The sequence below is a fragment of the Cervus canadensis genome, chromosome 6 (genome assembly GCF_019320065.1).
Source record: "Cervus canadensis isolate Bull #8, Minnesota chromosome 6, ASM1932006v1, whole genome shotgun sequence".
Classification (NCBI taxonomy): Eukaryota; Metazoa; Chordata; class Mammalia; order Artiodactyla; family Cervidae; genus Cervus; species Cervus canadensis.
The window spans coordinates 7,742,643-7,759,720 of NC_057391.1; the positions used below are offsets into that span (position 1 = coordinate 7,742,643).

The 17,078-nt window shown below is 39.4% G+C and overlaps 1 protein-coding gene across 7 annotated transcripts in view; it reads left to right on the forward strand.

Moving 5' to 3' along the window:
* The window catches only part of PDE8B (phosphodiesterase 8B), a 328,820-nt gene that overhangs the window by 214,617 nt on the left and 97,125 nt on the right, over positions 1 to 17,078 (forward strand). For 5 of the 7 annotated variants that reach the window (XM_043470718.1, XM_043470716.1, XM_043470719.1 and 2 more), the window contains one exon: positions 1,270 to 1,329. In XM_043470718.1, coding sequence (XP_043326653.1) covers positions 1,303 to 1,329 — 27 coding nt within the window. In that variant the 5' untranslated portion in view covers positions 1,270 to 1,302. The remainder of the gene's footprint in view (positions 1 to 1,269; positions 1,330 to 17,078) is intronic. The other 2 variants (XM_043470717.1, XM_043470714.1) reach the window with 1 other exon arrangement.

A 17,078-nucleotide genomic window follows, 5' to 3' on the forward strand; every position in this document is an offset into this window, starting at 1 on the left:
CAAAAAAAAAAAAAGCAAAACTGCTCTTAGGGTGACGCTGCATGAGGGGCCAGAGTCCCAGTGATGCAGGAAGCCTGGTGACGCTCCTCTTCCAGTGGGATTCTGGGTCTGCACACGTATGCTGGGCATGGGTATCAGTATAGATGCCTTGCAGGATGTAGCTTTGCTTCAGTTCAGTTCAGTCACTCAGTCATGTCCGACTCTTTGCGACCCCATGGACTGCAGAATGTTGGCAGTTCATGGTCAGGTGTTGGAGAAGATTCACACCATGCCCACCGAAAGTTAAAGGACGAGAAAGGGAAGTATTTAGTCTTCAGAGTCTAATTTAAAGTTCTGCCTTTATCGTTTACCTGATAAAGCCTCCTCTGACCCTTGGGTCCCTGTGGTGTCTCTGGTCCTGTGAACTCTGAAGGTGTCCCATCCGACTCACAGGGGCCAACCTAGTGTGTTGGTTGCAGGATAAGCTGCTAAGCAGAGGCAGAGTGACTGCAGCTTCTTAGAGAAAAGCAAATCTGGATCTATGGAGGTGAGGCAGAACCTCAATCCAGCAATTTAAAATGAAGATATGTATCTGCTCTCTGCTTGCAGCCAAAGGCAGTTAGATGGTGTGGGCCAGTGAACACCTAAGCTTGTTCCTGGAGTCGTGGGGCAGAGTTCAGCTTCTTGTGGTCATGGTGTGGGGTTATTCAGTTTATTTGAGGAAGTGCAACTGAAATGAATAATTTAGTCATGATCAACATAGATAAGAGTGAGCTGTTTATTCCTTATTTTAAAACATGAAGATAAAAAAATAAGATCTAAATACGGGAACAGCTGTTAAAAACATTGAAATGCTTTAGCTTCCACATATGAAAGAAGTTTTTACTCTTTAGAAATTTCAGAGGAGTAACAACCTGGCATCATGTGCAGCATAGTAGGTGCTCAGTAAATAATCATAGTTTTTTCTCCCATAGAGAGAGAGTAAAGAATAATAAGTGCTTAGTGTAAAAAGCCATACACTTAAAAGAAAAATTACCTGAAATCTCACCACTTAGCATTTGGGGATATACCCTCCCAGACATTTCAAGGCATATAAATGTATGTGTACTTTTACAAAATCAGAACTGTATTTTACAGGATGCTTTATCAACTGTCTCCATGTCATTAGATTGGATCCTTTTATTTAGCGGCAAAGTAGCATGATATAATTTCCAGTGTCAGGAAGAATGTGTCAATTCCTGTAGCTTGTGACTTGACACATCTCACGTGCTTTCTTTTTTTTTTTTTTAGCAGGTTTCTTCTGCGGAGGTACGCATCGGGCCCATGAGATTGACACAGGATCCTATCCAGGTACACCTCTGTTCCTCTTAGGGGCTTGGTTCACAGAGCAAGTAGTTATAAGAGCCCCATCTCAGGAGCGTGCCTCAACTAATATAGCAGAGGCCACCCTTGCTCTGAGATGCACACCCAGACATCCATACATGGGGTGTGTGTGTGTGTGCAAATGCTTGTTTTTATTAATGTCATACTTGAGATATCAGATTGTTTTCTTGAAGAAAACACTGCCCCACTTGGAGTATAATATAATAGGTAGGTTGATTGCATGGTGGGTTGTAGGGAACAGCAATGCTTCACCAAAAAAACGTGTCTGTTCTACATGCCGCTCCCGCAGTGGAAAGAGAAGAAGCCATGAGCGGTCAAGGGCAGGCTTTGCCATGAGCTGCAGCTGGATGGGAACCCTGGTTCTGCCCTTTCCAGCTGTGTGACCTTGGATGTATTGCTTCACTTCTCTGCCCAGTAAAGAAGTCTGTAAAGTGGAGAGTGATGCCTCCCTCTTAGGAAATTATGAGTTTCCTAAGTTCAGTGAACTAACCTTCAAGTGCTTGGGACACTGCCTGGCAGCGGAAGGTGCTCAGGGGTGATAAGTGTTGTCCTGTTGGCCAGGCAGCCTTTTAGGCTCTTGGACACCAGGGCCACCGTCTGCAGGGAGAGAAGGGCCAGCAGCTACGCGCCAGCTCCCCTCTAACTGTGACTGCACCTGTGTCCCCCCGCATCCCCCCCAGCTGCATGTGCGCCCTGTGGGGAGGCAGGGATGAGAGGTGTGTGCGAAGTCCTCACCTGCGTCTGCATCGTCCCGGTAAGGCCTGCGTGGGCCGCCTTTCTCCCGGTGAAACTGTCGCTTGTTAGCACCTGGAAGCTTGCTCTGCACTTCGGACAAGTAAAGATGCAGAAAACATGTAAACAAACCAATTACCATGTAGATGAAAGTGAAAAACCAACCAAAGAAATGTGCTGTTTGATTTATGAGTGATTGGAAAAGAAAATAATTTAGTGTTGCTTGGAAAAGGAAATGCAGATCTGGGGCAGGGGGAGTGAAACAAGAGATTTAAGCTTGGGAAAATTGGATGAAACAAATTTAGGAGCAGAGAGAGAGGGAGTGAGAATTTATTAAAATAAACATAAGCCCCAACTATTTATATAGAATACAAACAAGTGGAAAATTCCAGTATTCATCCTAGGGGCATGGGACTTTGTAGTCCATTTTGAATAAAGGCAGTGACAAAGGTTCTGATATCAGTATTTATTCCCAAAGTAATATCCAGACCCTTTCTTGGATTCGTGTGGTTTCAGATCACTTAGTTTAATTTACCTTCATTTTTCACCCTGTGCTGTACTGGCAATGAATGCTCATGATAAGGACATCTCATTCTTATAAAATACTGTTATTTTTGTTACATTTGTTAAAATGTAAAGTGTTTCAAATATTCATAAAAGTAAGTGTTTATCTCCATACCCACTTTTATCAAATATGCAAATTTTATCAAGTATGATAAATTTATTTTATCAAGGATGTCCTATTTGTTTGAGCTCATTTTAGAAACAAGAGCTTACAGATACTTTATAAACTCTATTTTTTCCCTTTGTCCTCCTCTCTCTTCCTTAAAAGTAACCACTCTTTGGAGATTGATTATGATAGGTATTTGTGTATTCTGCATATCTATGTATCCATTAACACTTTATTTTGAATACATTAAATTTTATTTGAAAAGTGTCATGCAGTAGTCATCATTTTTAAATTTTTCTTCATCATTTAGTGTGATACCTAAGAATCTATTGCCCAATCTAAGGTAACAAAGATTTGCTCCTTTTTTTTCTTCTAGGAGTTTTATAGTTTTACCTCTTATAGTTAGTTCTGTGATCCATTTTGATTTAAATTTTGTATATGGTGTAAGGTAGGGCTTCATTCTTTTGCATATGGATGTCTGGTTGTGCAACAGCATTTGTTAAAAAGAATATTCCTTCCACCATGGAGTTGTCTTGGTACCTTTTTCTAAAATCATATGGCTTTAATTGTGAGGGTTCATTTCTGGATTCTCAAGTCTATTTCATTGATATATGTCTGTACTATGCCAGTACCACACTGCCTTGATTTCTGTGGCTTTGAAGTGTGAATCCCCTTTCTTATTTTTTAAGATTATTTTTGCTGAGTCCCTTGCATCTTCATACCATTTTCAAGACCAACTTGTTAATTTGGGGAGGAGAGGACCAGCTGGGATTTTGATAGTGATTGCAATAAATCTGTAGATCAGTTTTGGGACTATTGCTATATTAACCATTTCATCTTCTAATCCATTAGTATGTTTTTCTGTTTATTTAGATTTTCTTTAATTTTTTCATCACTGTCTTGTAGTTTTTAGTGAATGTGTTTCCTATTTTTGTTAAATATTTTATATATTTCCTGAAATATTTTATTTATTTGGTACTATGGCAAATGGAATTGTTTCCTGACTTTCATTTTGGGTTGTTCATTACTAATGTATAGAAACAAGATTTATTTTTGCATATTGATCTTGTACCTTGCAATCTTGCTGAACTTATTAGCTTTTACATTTTTGTAAATTTTTTAAGATTTTCTATATACAAAATCATGTCATTACTACTTTCTTCCCAATCCGAATGCCTTTTATTTTATTAGCCTAATGTCCTCTTGAAAGTTCAAAACAAGTGTGTTTAGTTTTATAAGCTATGTCCAGATCTGTGTTTAGTTTTATAAGATACATCCAGATCTTTTCTTAAAGCTGTACCATTTTACACTCCTGTAAGCAATGTGAGTTCTGATTATTCCAAACCCTTGGTAATATATGTTTCAGTCTTCTAATTTTAGCTCATCTGCTAGGTGAGTAGTACTGACTTATGGTAACTTAATTTGCATTTCTCCATGACTAATAATGTTCGGCCAATTTTTAATTTGCTGCTTGGCCATTTGAAAAATCTTCTATGAATGTTTATTTTAGTTAAGTCTTTGGCGTCTTTTTAGTTGGGTTGACTTCTTAAAAATTACTGCATTGTGGGAATTCTTTACATAGTCTTGTCCAAGTCCTCTATCAGATTTTGAGAATATTTTCTTCTAAACTGTGGCTCTTCTCTTCATTTTCTTTTTTTTTTCATTTATTTTTATTAGTTGGAGGCTAATTACTTTACAATATTGTAGTGGTTTTTGCCATACATTGACATGAATCAGCCATGGATTTACATGTATTCCCCATCCTGATCCCCCCTCCCACCTCCCTCCCCATCCCATCCCTCTGGGTCTTCCCAGTGCACCAGCCCTGAGCATTTGTCTCATGCATCTAACCTGGGCTGGTGATCTGTTTCACACTTGATAATATACATGTTTCGATGCTGTTCTCTCAGATCATCCCACCCTCACCTTCTCCCATAGAGTCCAAAAGTCTGTTCTATACAACTGTGTCTCTTTTTCTGTCTTGCATATAGGGTTATCGTTACCATCTTTCTAAATTCCATATATATGTGTTAGAAATTATTTCTACTTTTGTCTTTATTCCATCCTTTTGATTTTTTGGATTAATTTATTGTCTTATTCTAAATTCTAAAATTTATTTCTAAAGTCACTTTAAATTGAAGAAGTCAGTAATTTCAGTGTTTGTTTGTTATGAAGTGTTCACTGAGTATATCTTTGGCTAGAGTCCATAGACTCTCAAGTGTACTACTATTGCATTTTCTAGTATTCCTATTTATTTTTACTTATTTATGAAAGAATTTAGTTAGTAGACAAAAATTTTAACTTTCAAATCTTTTATTGCTTGTGGTCAGAGAATCTAATTTGTACTCTTGCTTCTTCGGGGAAATATATTGTCATTTTCTTTGTGGCATTTGAGGAAAAGGTGGATATTTTCATAAATTTGGATTTTGAACAAAAATATTAGTTTTGATGTAGTCTAATTTATCACTCCTTTTATGGTTCTGTGTTCTAAGAATCTTTAATCCCAGGTTGAAGATTATTTGTTTTCTTCTGGAAATTTTATTGTTAAATTTTAATTTAGACCTATAACTCAAGTTCATTTTTATGTATGGTGTAGTAAAGAGGTTAAGGCTCTTTCCCTCTCCATATTGACCAGATGGTGGTGGTGATTTAGTCGCTAAGTCATGTCCAACTCTTGGGACCTCATGGACTGTAGCCCTCCAGGCTCCTCTGTCCAGGGGATTCTCAAGGCAAGAATACTGGAGTGAGTAGCCATTTCATCCTCCAGGGGATCTTCCCAACCCAAGGATCAAACCCGGGTCTCCTGCATTGCAGACAGATTCTTTACCAGCTGAGCCACCCAGGAAGCCCCATTATTCTAGCTTTATTTGTTGAAATGACTATTCCTTGCTCCACTGAATTATCACTTGATGCCTTTGTTACTGATTCTTTGATACTTGTTGCAACTTGTTTGGCAGCCAGTAAGTAATGTAGCAAGTTTTTAAATTTTCCACACAAAACTTTTAAAAAGATATATTCCTATTTCTGGAAGACAGGCTTCTATATCTGTGAAATTAATTCAACTTAGTTAATGATGCTATTCAAACCACTTCTATCTTAACTTTTTGTGTTCTCCCAGTTTCTATTGTAATGGATACGTCAATAGCCTCAATATTTTCTAAAATATTTTCTGATGTTTTGAATCTGCCATGTTAATCTGTATCCAAGTTCTAGATTTGTGTATGTTCTTGGTAACTGTTGCTTTTATATAGTGTCCCTCTTTAAACTTCTACCTTAATTTATATTTTATTTGTTGGTAATATGGTTGGATCAGCTTTCTTTAGTTAATATTTTCCTGATATATCCTTTTCTATCTTTTCACTGTCAGTTTTATTTATAACTTTATGTTAAATATCCCTCTTATATGGAACACATAGTTTTATTTTCCTAACACCTATTCTGATAAACTAACTTTAATAAGTAAGTTTAATCTGGTTACACTGAGTGTGATTACTGATATAATTAGTCTTATTTGTATTTTCTATTTTATTACCCTTTTCCCCTTGTTTCTACTTTTTGTTAGAATGGTTTTCAGAGTTACCTTTTTACTTTCTCTGTTTTAGAAGGTTGAAGTTAGGCTCCTACTTTAGCGGTTTTCCTTAAATTATTTTTAATATGTTTGCTTAGCAGTCAAATTTTGTAACAAAGTCTCAAGTATACTATATTTCTGTCCTCTCAAGTATGATGTAGTCCTTTACAGTATTTAAATATTCTATAATGGCCTCACTCCCCTGTGACAAAAACAATTGTCTATTATTTTGGACTTACATTTGGTATGTTAAAGCATAATAAAACATTTTAAATTTGTGCTCATAAGCTATGAAATATAGTAACTAATAAAATTAATGCCGTGGATCCATCACTCAGCGTAAGAGGTGGGATGTTTCCAGTGGTACCATGTACCTGCCTGGTTCCTATCCTGTGAGTTTGGCCCCTATGACAGCAGCTAAAAGTAGTCAAGAGTCCCTCTCTGAATGAGGGGCAGAATAATTAAGAAACTCTTTTTTAAAAAATAAACTCAAGAGAATAACCTACAACCCAGATTACTGTACCCAGCAAGGATCTCATTCAGATATGAAGGAGAATTCAAAAGCTTTACAGACAAGCAAAAGCTGAGAGAATTCAGCACCACCAAACCAGCTCTTCAACAAATGCTAAAGGATCTTCTCTAGACAGGAAACACAGAAAGGTTGTATAAACACAAACCCAAAACAACAAAGTAAATGGCAATGGGACCATACCTATCAATAATTACCTTAAATGTAAATGGGTTGAATGCCCCAACCAAAAGACAAAGACTGGCTGAATGGATACAAAAACAAGACCCCTATATATGCTGTCTACAAGAGACCCACCTCAAAACAAGGGACACATACAGACTGAAAGTGAAGGGCTGGAAAAAAATATTTCATGCAAACGGAGACCAAAAGAAAGCAGGAGTCGCAATACTCATATCAGATAAAATAGACTTTAAAATAAAGGCTGTGAAAAGAGATAAAGAAGGACACTGCATAATGATCAAAGGATCAATCCAAGAAGAAGATATAACAATTATAAATATATGTGCACCCAACATAGGAGCACCACAATATGTAAGGCAAATGCTAATGAGTATGAAAGGGGAAATTAACAATAGCACAATAATAGTGGGAGACTTCAATACCCCACTCACACCTATGGATAGATCAACTAAATAAAATTAACAAGGAAACACAAACTTTAAATGACACAATGGACCAGCTAGACCCAATTGATATCTATAGGACATTTCACCCCAAAACAATCAATTTCACCTTTTTCTCAAGTGCACATGGAATCTTCTCCAGAATAGATCACATCCTAGGCCATAAATCTAGCCTTGGTAAATTAAAAACAATTGAAATCATTCCAGTCATCTTTTCTGACCACAATGCAGTAAGATTAGATCTCATTTACAGGAAAAAAAAACTATTAAAAATTCAAACATATGGAGGCTAAATAACCGACTTCTGAATAACCAGCAAATCATAGAAGAAATCAAAAAAGAAATCAAAATATGCATAGAAACGAATGAAAATGAAAACACAACCACCCAAAACCTATGGGACACTGTAAAAGCAGTGCTAAGGGGAAGGTTCATAGCATTACAGGCTTACCTCAAGAAACAAGAAAAAAGTCAAATAAATAACCTAACTCTACACCTAAAGCAACTAGAGAAGGAAGAAATGAAGAATCCCAGGGCTAGTAGAAGGAAAGAAATCTTAAAAATTAGGGCAGAAATAAATGCAAAAGAAACAAAAGAGACCATAGCAAAAATCAACAGAGCTAAAAGCTGGTGTTTTGAAAAGATAACAAAATTGACAAACTGTTAGCAAGACTCATTAAGAAACAAAGGGAGAAGAACCAAATCAACAAAATTAGAAATGAAAATGGAGAGATCACAACAGACAACACTGATACAAAGGGTCATAAGAGACTACTACCAGCAGCTCTATGCCAATAAAATGGACAACTTGGATGAAATGGACAAATTCTTAGAAAAGTATAACTTTCCAAAACTGAACCAGGAAGAAATAGAAGATCTTAACAGACCCATCACAAGCATGGAAATTGAAACTGTAATCAGAAATCTTCCAGCAAACAAAAGCCCAGGACCAGATGGCTTCACAGCTGAATTCTACCAAAAATTTAGAGAAGAGCTAACACCTATCTTACTCAAACTCTTCTAGAAAATTGTAGAAGAAGGTAAACTTCCAAACTCATTCTATGAGGCCACCATCACCCTAATTCTAAAACCAGACAAAGATGCCACGAAAAAAGAAAACTACAGGCCAATATCACTAATGAACATAGATGCAAAAATCCTTAACAAAATTCTAGCAAACAGAATCCAACAACATATTAAAAAGATCATGTATCATGACCAAGTGGGCTTTATCCCAGGAATGCAAGGATTCTTTAATATCCACAAATCAATCAATGTAATATACCACATCAACAAATTGAAAGATAAAAACCATATTATTATCTCAATAGATGCAGAAAAAGCCTTGGACAAAATTCAACATCCATTTATGATAAAAACTCTCCAGAAAGCAGGAATAGAAGGAACATACCTCAACATAATAAAAGCTATATATGACAAACCCACGGCAAACATTATCCTCAATGGTGAAAAATTGAAAGCATTTCCCCTAAAATCAGGAACAAGACAAGGGTACCCATTCTTACCACTACTATTCAGCATAGTTTTGGAAGTTTTGGCCACAGCAATCAGAGCAGAAAAAGAAATAAAAGGAATCCAGATAGGAAAAGAAGAAGTGAAACTCTCACTGTTTGCAGATGACATGATCCTCTACATAGAAAACCCTAAAGACTCTACTAGAAAATTACTAGAGCTAATCAATGAATATAGTAAAGTTGCAGGATATAAAATTAACACACAGAAATCCCTTGCATTTCTATACACTAACAATGAGAAAACAGAAAGAGAAATTAAGGAAATAGTACCATTCACCATTGCAACAAAAAGAATAAAATACTTAGGAGTATATCTACCTAAAGAAACAAAAGACCTATATATAGAAAACGTGTAAATCCATGGCTGATTCATGTCAATATATGACAAAACCCACTGAAATGTTGTGAAGTGATTGGCCTCCAACTAATTAAAAAAAAAAAAAGAAAAGAAAAGAAACAAAAGACCTATACATAGAAAACTATAAAACACTGATGAAAGAAATCAAAGAGGATACAAATAGATGGAGAAATATACCATGTTCATGAATTGGAAGAATCAATATAGTGAAAATGAGTATACTACCCAAAGCAATCTATAGATTCAATGCACTCTCTATCAAGCTACCAACGGTATTCTTCACAGAACTAGACCAAATAATTTCACAATTTGTATGGAAATACAAAAAACCTCGAATAGCCAAAGTAATCTTGGAAGAAGATGGAATGAGGAAATACTGCCTGACTTCCAGCTTACTACAAAGCCACAGTATCAAGCAGTATGGTACTGGCACAAGACCAGAAATATTGATCATGGAACAATAGAAAGCCCAGAGATAATCCACTAACCTATGGAACCTTATTCTTTGCAGGAAGCAAGGACTATGCTATGGAAAGACACCTCTTATAAAGTGGGCTGGGAAATGGTCACACCTTGTAAAAAGAATGACAACTAGAAACTTTCTGAAACCCTACACAAAATAAGCTCAAATGGATTAATATCTAACTGTAAGACGAAAACTATAAAACCAGAGGAGAATAGGCAACACTCTCCAGCTAAATCACAGCAGGATCCTCTGATGACCACTCCAGATACTGGAATAAAAGCACTAACAAATTGGGACCTAATGATACAAGCTTTTGCACAACAAAGGAATTAGCAAGGTTGAAAGGCCTCAGAATGGGAGAGAAATAAATTAGCAATGAGAACAGGTAAGGATTAATCTCAAAAATATACAAGCAACTCCTGCAGCTCAATTCCAGAAAAATAAATGACCCAATCAAAAAATGGGCCAAGAACTAAACAGACATTTCTCCAAAGAAGACATACAGATGGCTAACAAACACATGAAAAGATGCTCAACATCACTCATTATTAGAGAAATGCAAATCAAAACCACAATGAGGTACCATTACACGCCAGTCAGAATGTCTGCTATCCAAAAGTCTACAAGCAATAAATGCTGGAGAGGGTGTGGAGAAAAGGGAACCCTCTTACACTGTTGGTGGGAATGCAAACTAGTACAGCCACTATGGAAAACAGTGTGGAGATTCATTAAAAAACTGGAAATAGAACTGCCATATGACCCAGCAATCACTGCTCCTGGCATACACGCAAGAATGTTTATAATAGCCAGGACATGCACCCTAGATGTCCATGACCAGACGAATGAATAAGAAAGCTGTGGTACATATAATGGTACAGTGGAATATTACTCAGCCATTAAAAAGAGTTCATTTGAATCAGTTCTAATGAGGTGGATGAAACTGGAGCCCATTATACAGAGTGAAGTAAGCCAGAAAGAAAAACACCAATACAGTATACTAACACATATATATGGAATTTAGAAAGATGATAATGATAACCCTATATGCAAGACAGAAAAAGAGACACAGAAATACAGAAGAGACTTTTGGACTCTATGGGAGAAGGCAAGGGTGGGACAATCTGAGAGAACGGCATTGAAACATATATATTATCAATTGTGAAACAGATCACCAGCCCAGGTTGAATGCATGAGACAAGTGCTCGGGGCTGGTGCACTGGGATGACCCAGAGGGATGGGACGGGGAGGGAGGAGGGAGGGGGGTTCAGGATGGGGAACACATGTAAATCCATGGCTGATTCATGTCAATGTATGGCCAAAACCACTACAATATTGTAATTAGCCTACAACTAATAAAAATCATTGGGGGGGGGGGGACTCAGAACCAAGGTTGCCTCTACTCCTGGTCTCATTCAAGCATAATTTCAGGCACTGATCCATCCAGTTCAAGTCCATATGCTCAAGACTCTACAGCAGGTGTTGTTGGGAGGAAGGTGCCACAGGATGACCCGTGTCTGCCCAGGGAGTCCGGCTGGTTGGTTTTATCATCTTTTACATTCTCATTGGTAGGGCAGTTATATCTAATCAAGTATTCTTGTGCTTCTGATACTGTCATTGCAACCAGCTTAGAAAGGGCCTAGAACCTTAGTTTTTACATTTTATTTTTTTGGGGAAAAAAATACCTGCTCTGTAACTTCACTGCCTTGCTGAAAATGTTAACTGTGTCAGCTGGAGCCCGCAGGACTTGGAAGGAACTTACTTGAACATATTCCAGGATGTGGTTGCTTTGGAGGGTGCTTCTGAGGTCACTGGGGGAAATTTGCTCCCGTGTGGTGGCCAGGCAGTGTGATGTGGGCTGGTGGAGCACTGTTAGGGGTGGAGTGGGTGGATGTGCCTTGCGGAATTGTAGAGGACAGCTCTCCTGGGTGAGTGCCTGTGACTCATAGCAGGGCATGTTTTCCAGTCTTAGCAGAAAAGAAAAGTAGGGGAATATTATGAGGCAATAGATTTTTACCAACATGATGCCACCTGGAAACCAAGAGCCCCTTCCTTCATCAATGCCTGGAGCGTATGCATTTTCCAGTGTGTGGAATTGTTTCTGCTTAGACTGCTGCTGCCCCCACCGCTCAGACTGAGCCTTCCAGCTGGCCTTGGAAGCAGATCCTGACTGCTGTGACCTGAGCATTCTCCCAGCAAGACAGCAGTTTCCTTTAAAGCTTACACTTCCATATTGTATGGACATGGATTTTCACCCCTCCCCCTGGGACCATTATATATGGGAGACTTTATTTGGCAATCCTTTGGCTGTGTGGGAAGCTGATCTTCACGTATTAAGCAATGAAGTGATGGAAATGTTCAGATTCAATAACTCCCTGTGGTCAGTGTCTTCCCTCCTATCTGTCCTGATTGCTGGTACCAAGTCGTGTCCTCTGCCCAGCCAGTGTCGTGGAACCACAGAGTTGTTAGCGATTTTAATTGTTAGGGTCCAGTATTTTAGGGGTAAAAACAGGGCATGTTACTTACGATTATACAGGCTTGAGGGTCAGGCCAACCATGGTTCAGATCTTGTTAGCTGCTGACTGGGTTGTGTCTCTTAACCTTTCCATTCCTCAGTCCCCACATCTGTAAGTGGGGATGATGCTCACCTCCAAAGAAATATTTGTGAAAGGATTACTAAATAAGGTAGTGTATTTAAAGTCCTTTCAGTATCATGGCTGGCCCTTAAATTCTCATCAAACTATAGCTACTTGAAAAAACCACCACTTTGCACAGTTCCAGTATACACAAATTTCAGAGTTTAGTCAACAATAGATAACCAAAAAGATGTATTAAACAAGGTATATGAGCATCACTTTCCTAGGGACATTTAAGGAAAGCTCCCAAACTGTTTTCTCCAAATGAATGGACCCCACCTATGATCACATTGGCCAGTTGTTCAGTGACAACTTATACACGTGGTCAAACTCTTAGGAGATCCTTGTTCCCTGACCAAGTATTCTGAAAATTAGATGTTTAATTGTGGACATTGACAAGCCATTTGGAGACATGTAGGCATATCCTTTCTAGAAAGAACACTAATAATGATGAACACCTACACTGTCTGCAAGTTAAGGAAAAGTTAGAGTTTTTTTTTCTCCTCTTTTTCGTGATTATATAGTTTCATTCTCATTTAACTGTCAAAGACAGCTTATTGCTGTCCTCAGAAAGATAGTTTTCCAGACCTTCTTGATAAAACATGTCAAAGGAATGGTTATAATACTTCCAACACAGCCCAGGGACATCAGAAAGATCACTGAAGGAGGAGCTGGGGATTATGGGTCTAGCTCTGCCACTGCTTTGCTCAGGGAAGTTGCTGCCCTCATCTGTTGAATGGGCGATGGTCCCTTCCTGCCCTGAAAACTCCTGAGTCATAGTCCCTGTTCCTCTCATTGCCTCTAGGACACCCCCCAGGTCACCTGCAGTCTGCTACCCCTCTGCAACCTCTTAAACCAGACCCCTGCACTTTTCTCTGGACCCTGCCCTGAGTTACCCATTACTTCATCAATCTGGCTTGGGTTGAAAGATGATTTAAACTTTGCAATTCCAAAAGATGTAGGTAGAAATAGAGGGAGGCCCAGCCTGTCATTGTGAGGTTTTCATTGCTATATTTGAAAAGCCATACCCCAATGGCACAGCAGATAAAAAAATCAGCCTGCAATGCAGGAGACACAAGAGATGTGGGTTCAGACCCAGGGTCAGGAAGATCCCCTGGAGGAAGGCATGGCAACCCACTTCAGTGTTCTTGCCTGGAGAATCCCCACAGACAGAGGAGCCTGGCGGGCTACAGTCCATGGGGTCACAAAAAGTCAGACACGACTGAGCACACAGCACGCCCTTCACTTTGCACAGTTTCAGCACACACAGATTCGGTTTAACTAATGCCTGGTCACAAAGATTGCAGTCACATTGGTGTTTGAACTGTGATCATTGCATCAAGTTGGTACAAACTTTGCTGATAGTTCTTCAGTCCACAAGTCATTACATAAATTACAAATGTGCAGCATGATCAGAGACAGATGTGCAGCCCGAAGAGTGCCAGTCTCAAGGCTTGCTTCACTGTCTCTGTTAGTTCAAGCGTAGACAGCCAAATGTGCCCCTTTATTTCTCTGTGGTAACCTACGTGACATAACACAAAAGTTGATGATCGAAAGAGGAAGTTATCCCCCCAAGATGAAAGCGTAGTAAAGAAATGGGAGGTGATAATGCTAGAAGTGAAAGGGCAGTGTAAATGGAGTTAGAGGAGAAAGCTGGCTGGCAGGGTTGACACTGCTGCCAGTGAGATATTCCAGGGTGTATCCAGGGGAGGTTAGTCTCAACGCAAGTTTAGTGAGCTAAGTGAAGAAAGTGGCTGTGACGAAAAGGATGAACTATCACAGATGAAGTGATGCCAACAGAAAACTGCACATTAATTAAAGGAACTCTGGGGACATTTCATGACGTCGAAAGTACAGAGGATGAAATGTTGGAAGTTTATCCACACTTGGGAGTTTGTAATTCACCCAGGCATGAAGAGGCTCATACACTTTATGCAGCTGGAAGGAAGCAAGCACTGTTCAAACTGCTCAGTAAGCTGAGAAACCTGAGTCTCAGTTTCTAACGTTTCAAAGAAAGTGCACTGAATGTTAATTCTACATTTTTCATTTCCCTGTACATTTATAAGCAATAACAACATTTTTATATGTTTTGACAAGACTTCTGAACGCCATAGAACAGTAGCTGTGACCATCATTCAGTTTGCTCCGCATGGTCATTCGTATGGTCTGGCGCTCCCGTGCAGAGCGGGAGCTGCCTGTGTATGTGTTCCGATCCTGGACAAAACCCGCATTGGCCAAGATCTGCTGTAGGCCCAGGCTTCCCCACAGGCCTGCTTTTAGTCTTCTGCTCTCTTGCTGTGTTTGCAGTAGCACAGTGAGGTTGGTGTCACAAAACTGCTTCCTTTTCCCATTCTGCTGTGCCTGGATTCCTGCCCTGGATGCCCTGCCCACGCTCTGTCTTTGGTCGCTGGTTAGTAGGGCATCCCTCGTGCTTATCTGCTTGCCTGAACGTCTCCCCTGCTTGGTCCTGGGGGCAGACGCTGGACTCTGGGTGTCTCTGTCAGCTTCTTACTCCCAGTTCTTATATCTTACGTGATAGGTCAACAGAAGTATTCTTCAAAGGAATGTTCCACATACTATTTAGAGCAGGTGAGAGTGAGTTTACTTTTACTCTATAAATAAAAAGCAATATGCTTTTTTTTATTTTCATTTTTTGGCCACACGGTGCGGCATGTGGGATCTTAGTTCCCTGATCAGGGATTGAACCTGCGCCCTCTGCATTGGAAGGTAGAGGACCCCCAGGGAAGTCCTGACTTCGGCTATATGCTTTTGTTAATTATTTTTTAAAAATCATTTTAATCATAAAAATCATTTAATGATCATTCCTTAAAAATCATTTTAAGGGATTTGCCTCAATGAATGGTCGGTAAACATTTACACATTGTCATGTTTAACAAGAAACTAAATACTCATACATAAAATGATAAGTTTGAAGAGGGACTATATCACATAAGGTTTTTTAGGGGTTGCATTCTTTGGTTCGGAGTAACAGTTGCCTTTCACAAAATAGTAAATGAATAAGAAATGTATTAGTGTATTTTTTTTCCCCCCAGAATCCAAGGAATAGTTGAAAGCTGTGGTTTAGAAAGGGTGGCAGTGAGCCATTTCTGAGTATTTTGACAGAAGGAATTTGAGGTTCTTCCTTCACTCTCTCTATATTAATGGCTCATGGGTCCTAATTCTCAGCCTCTGTGTCTCTCTGTTCAAATTTCAAATTCCCCAAAACAACAGAACTAGCCCAGTTGTGGCCTAGGAGTTAGGGGCAGAGAGCACAACCTTGGTTACTTGGGTATGCTGTCTTCCTAGAGAAAATAGAATTTTCCAGATAGGCAGACCTAACAAAAATGTCATGGCTATAGTACTTTAACATATATATGTATATTTTAATTGCCATAGATTTTCACTTTGCTTAGGAGTTGAATCATTGAAAAGTAGTCTTTCTGAATTAATCTTTTATAAATGGAAAGAATTTTGAATAGTACCTAGAGAGATTTTCCTAGTGAGTACTTTTATAAATATTCTTGTTTTAATATGTGGACTTTCATTTTTAATCGGGTAGGGTGAAGCCAACAGAGTAGGTGCAACTGTCATTGAAAAATAGTTTATTCCTCGCAATTCCTGAGAGGAGGGGGCAGGCCGTGCAGGACCCCAGAGGGAAGCACTGAGGTCAGTTGGAGGCAGGGAGTGTGAGTGGCAAAGTGTGGGCAGGAGCTGAGATTATGCTCTCTGTGTGAAGCGGTGAGGCAGAGATGGCAGGGTAGACAGGTTTGACTGGTTGAATCACTCATGAGATGTGTTGGGCAAAAGGACTGTCCCTAGTTGTCTGGTACCTGGCCCTGGAGTGATTTAGGACAGGTGGATAGTGGTCCAGAGGGTTAGCAAGTGGTAGAGGTGGTAGGAGCACGACTCTGGATTGATTTGCATATGGAAAATGTCTTCCTAGGCAAGTCCTTGGCTTTCTCTAGGCATCGGAGAGTGGGCTAGCCTTCAGGGGTATCTCTCCAGAGTCAGCAAGGCTCCAGACATCAAAGCATTAGAAATGCAGAAGTTTACATGGCTAAGACTATACACTCCCAATGCAGGGGGCTCAGGTTTGATCCCTGGTCAGGGAACTAGATCCCACATGCCACAACTAAAGAGGTCACATGCGGCCACTAAAGATCCTGAGTGCTGCAACTAAGACCCCACACAGCCAAATAAATAAAAAAATTTTTTTTGAGGCGTGGTTAATACAAGTCCCTACATGTTCAGTTGGTTTGTAAGTTTCCATGTGAAATCCAGCATAGCTTCCCAAAGTGGCTACAAGGCATTACACAACAGAGCCCTCTGCTGTGACCTCCACTTCCTGTCCCTCTCTCTTGCCCTCCCCTCAGTCACACTGGCTTCCTTGCAGTTCCTTGAATGCATCAGCCATGCATCCCACTGAAGGGACCTGTGGATCTTTTCTTTCTTTGTGGGAGGATATATCTTTAGTGATCAATTTGACTTTTCCATTTTCTTTGGGCATCTGCTCATATGTCACTTCCTTGGTGAGGCTTACCCTGAGCACCCTACTTAATACTGCTCCCAGCAGCCTCTACTGTTTCACCTAGCACTTAC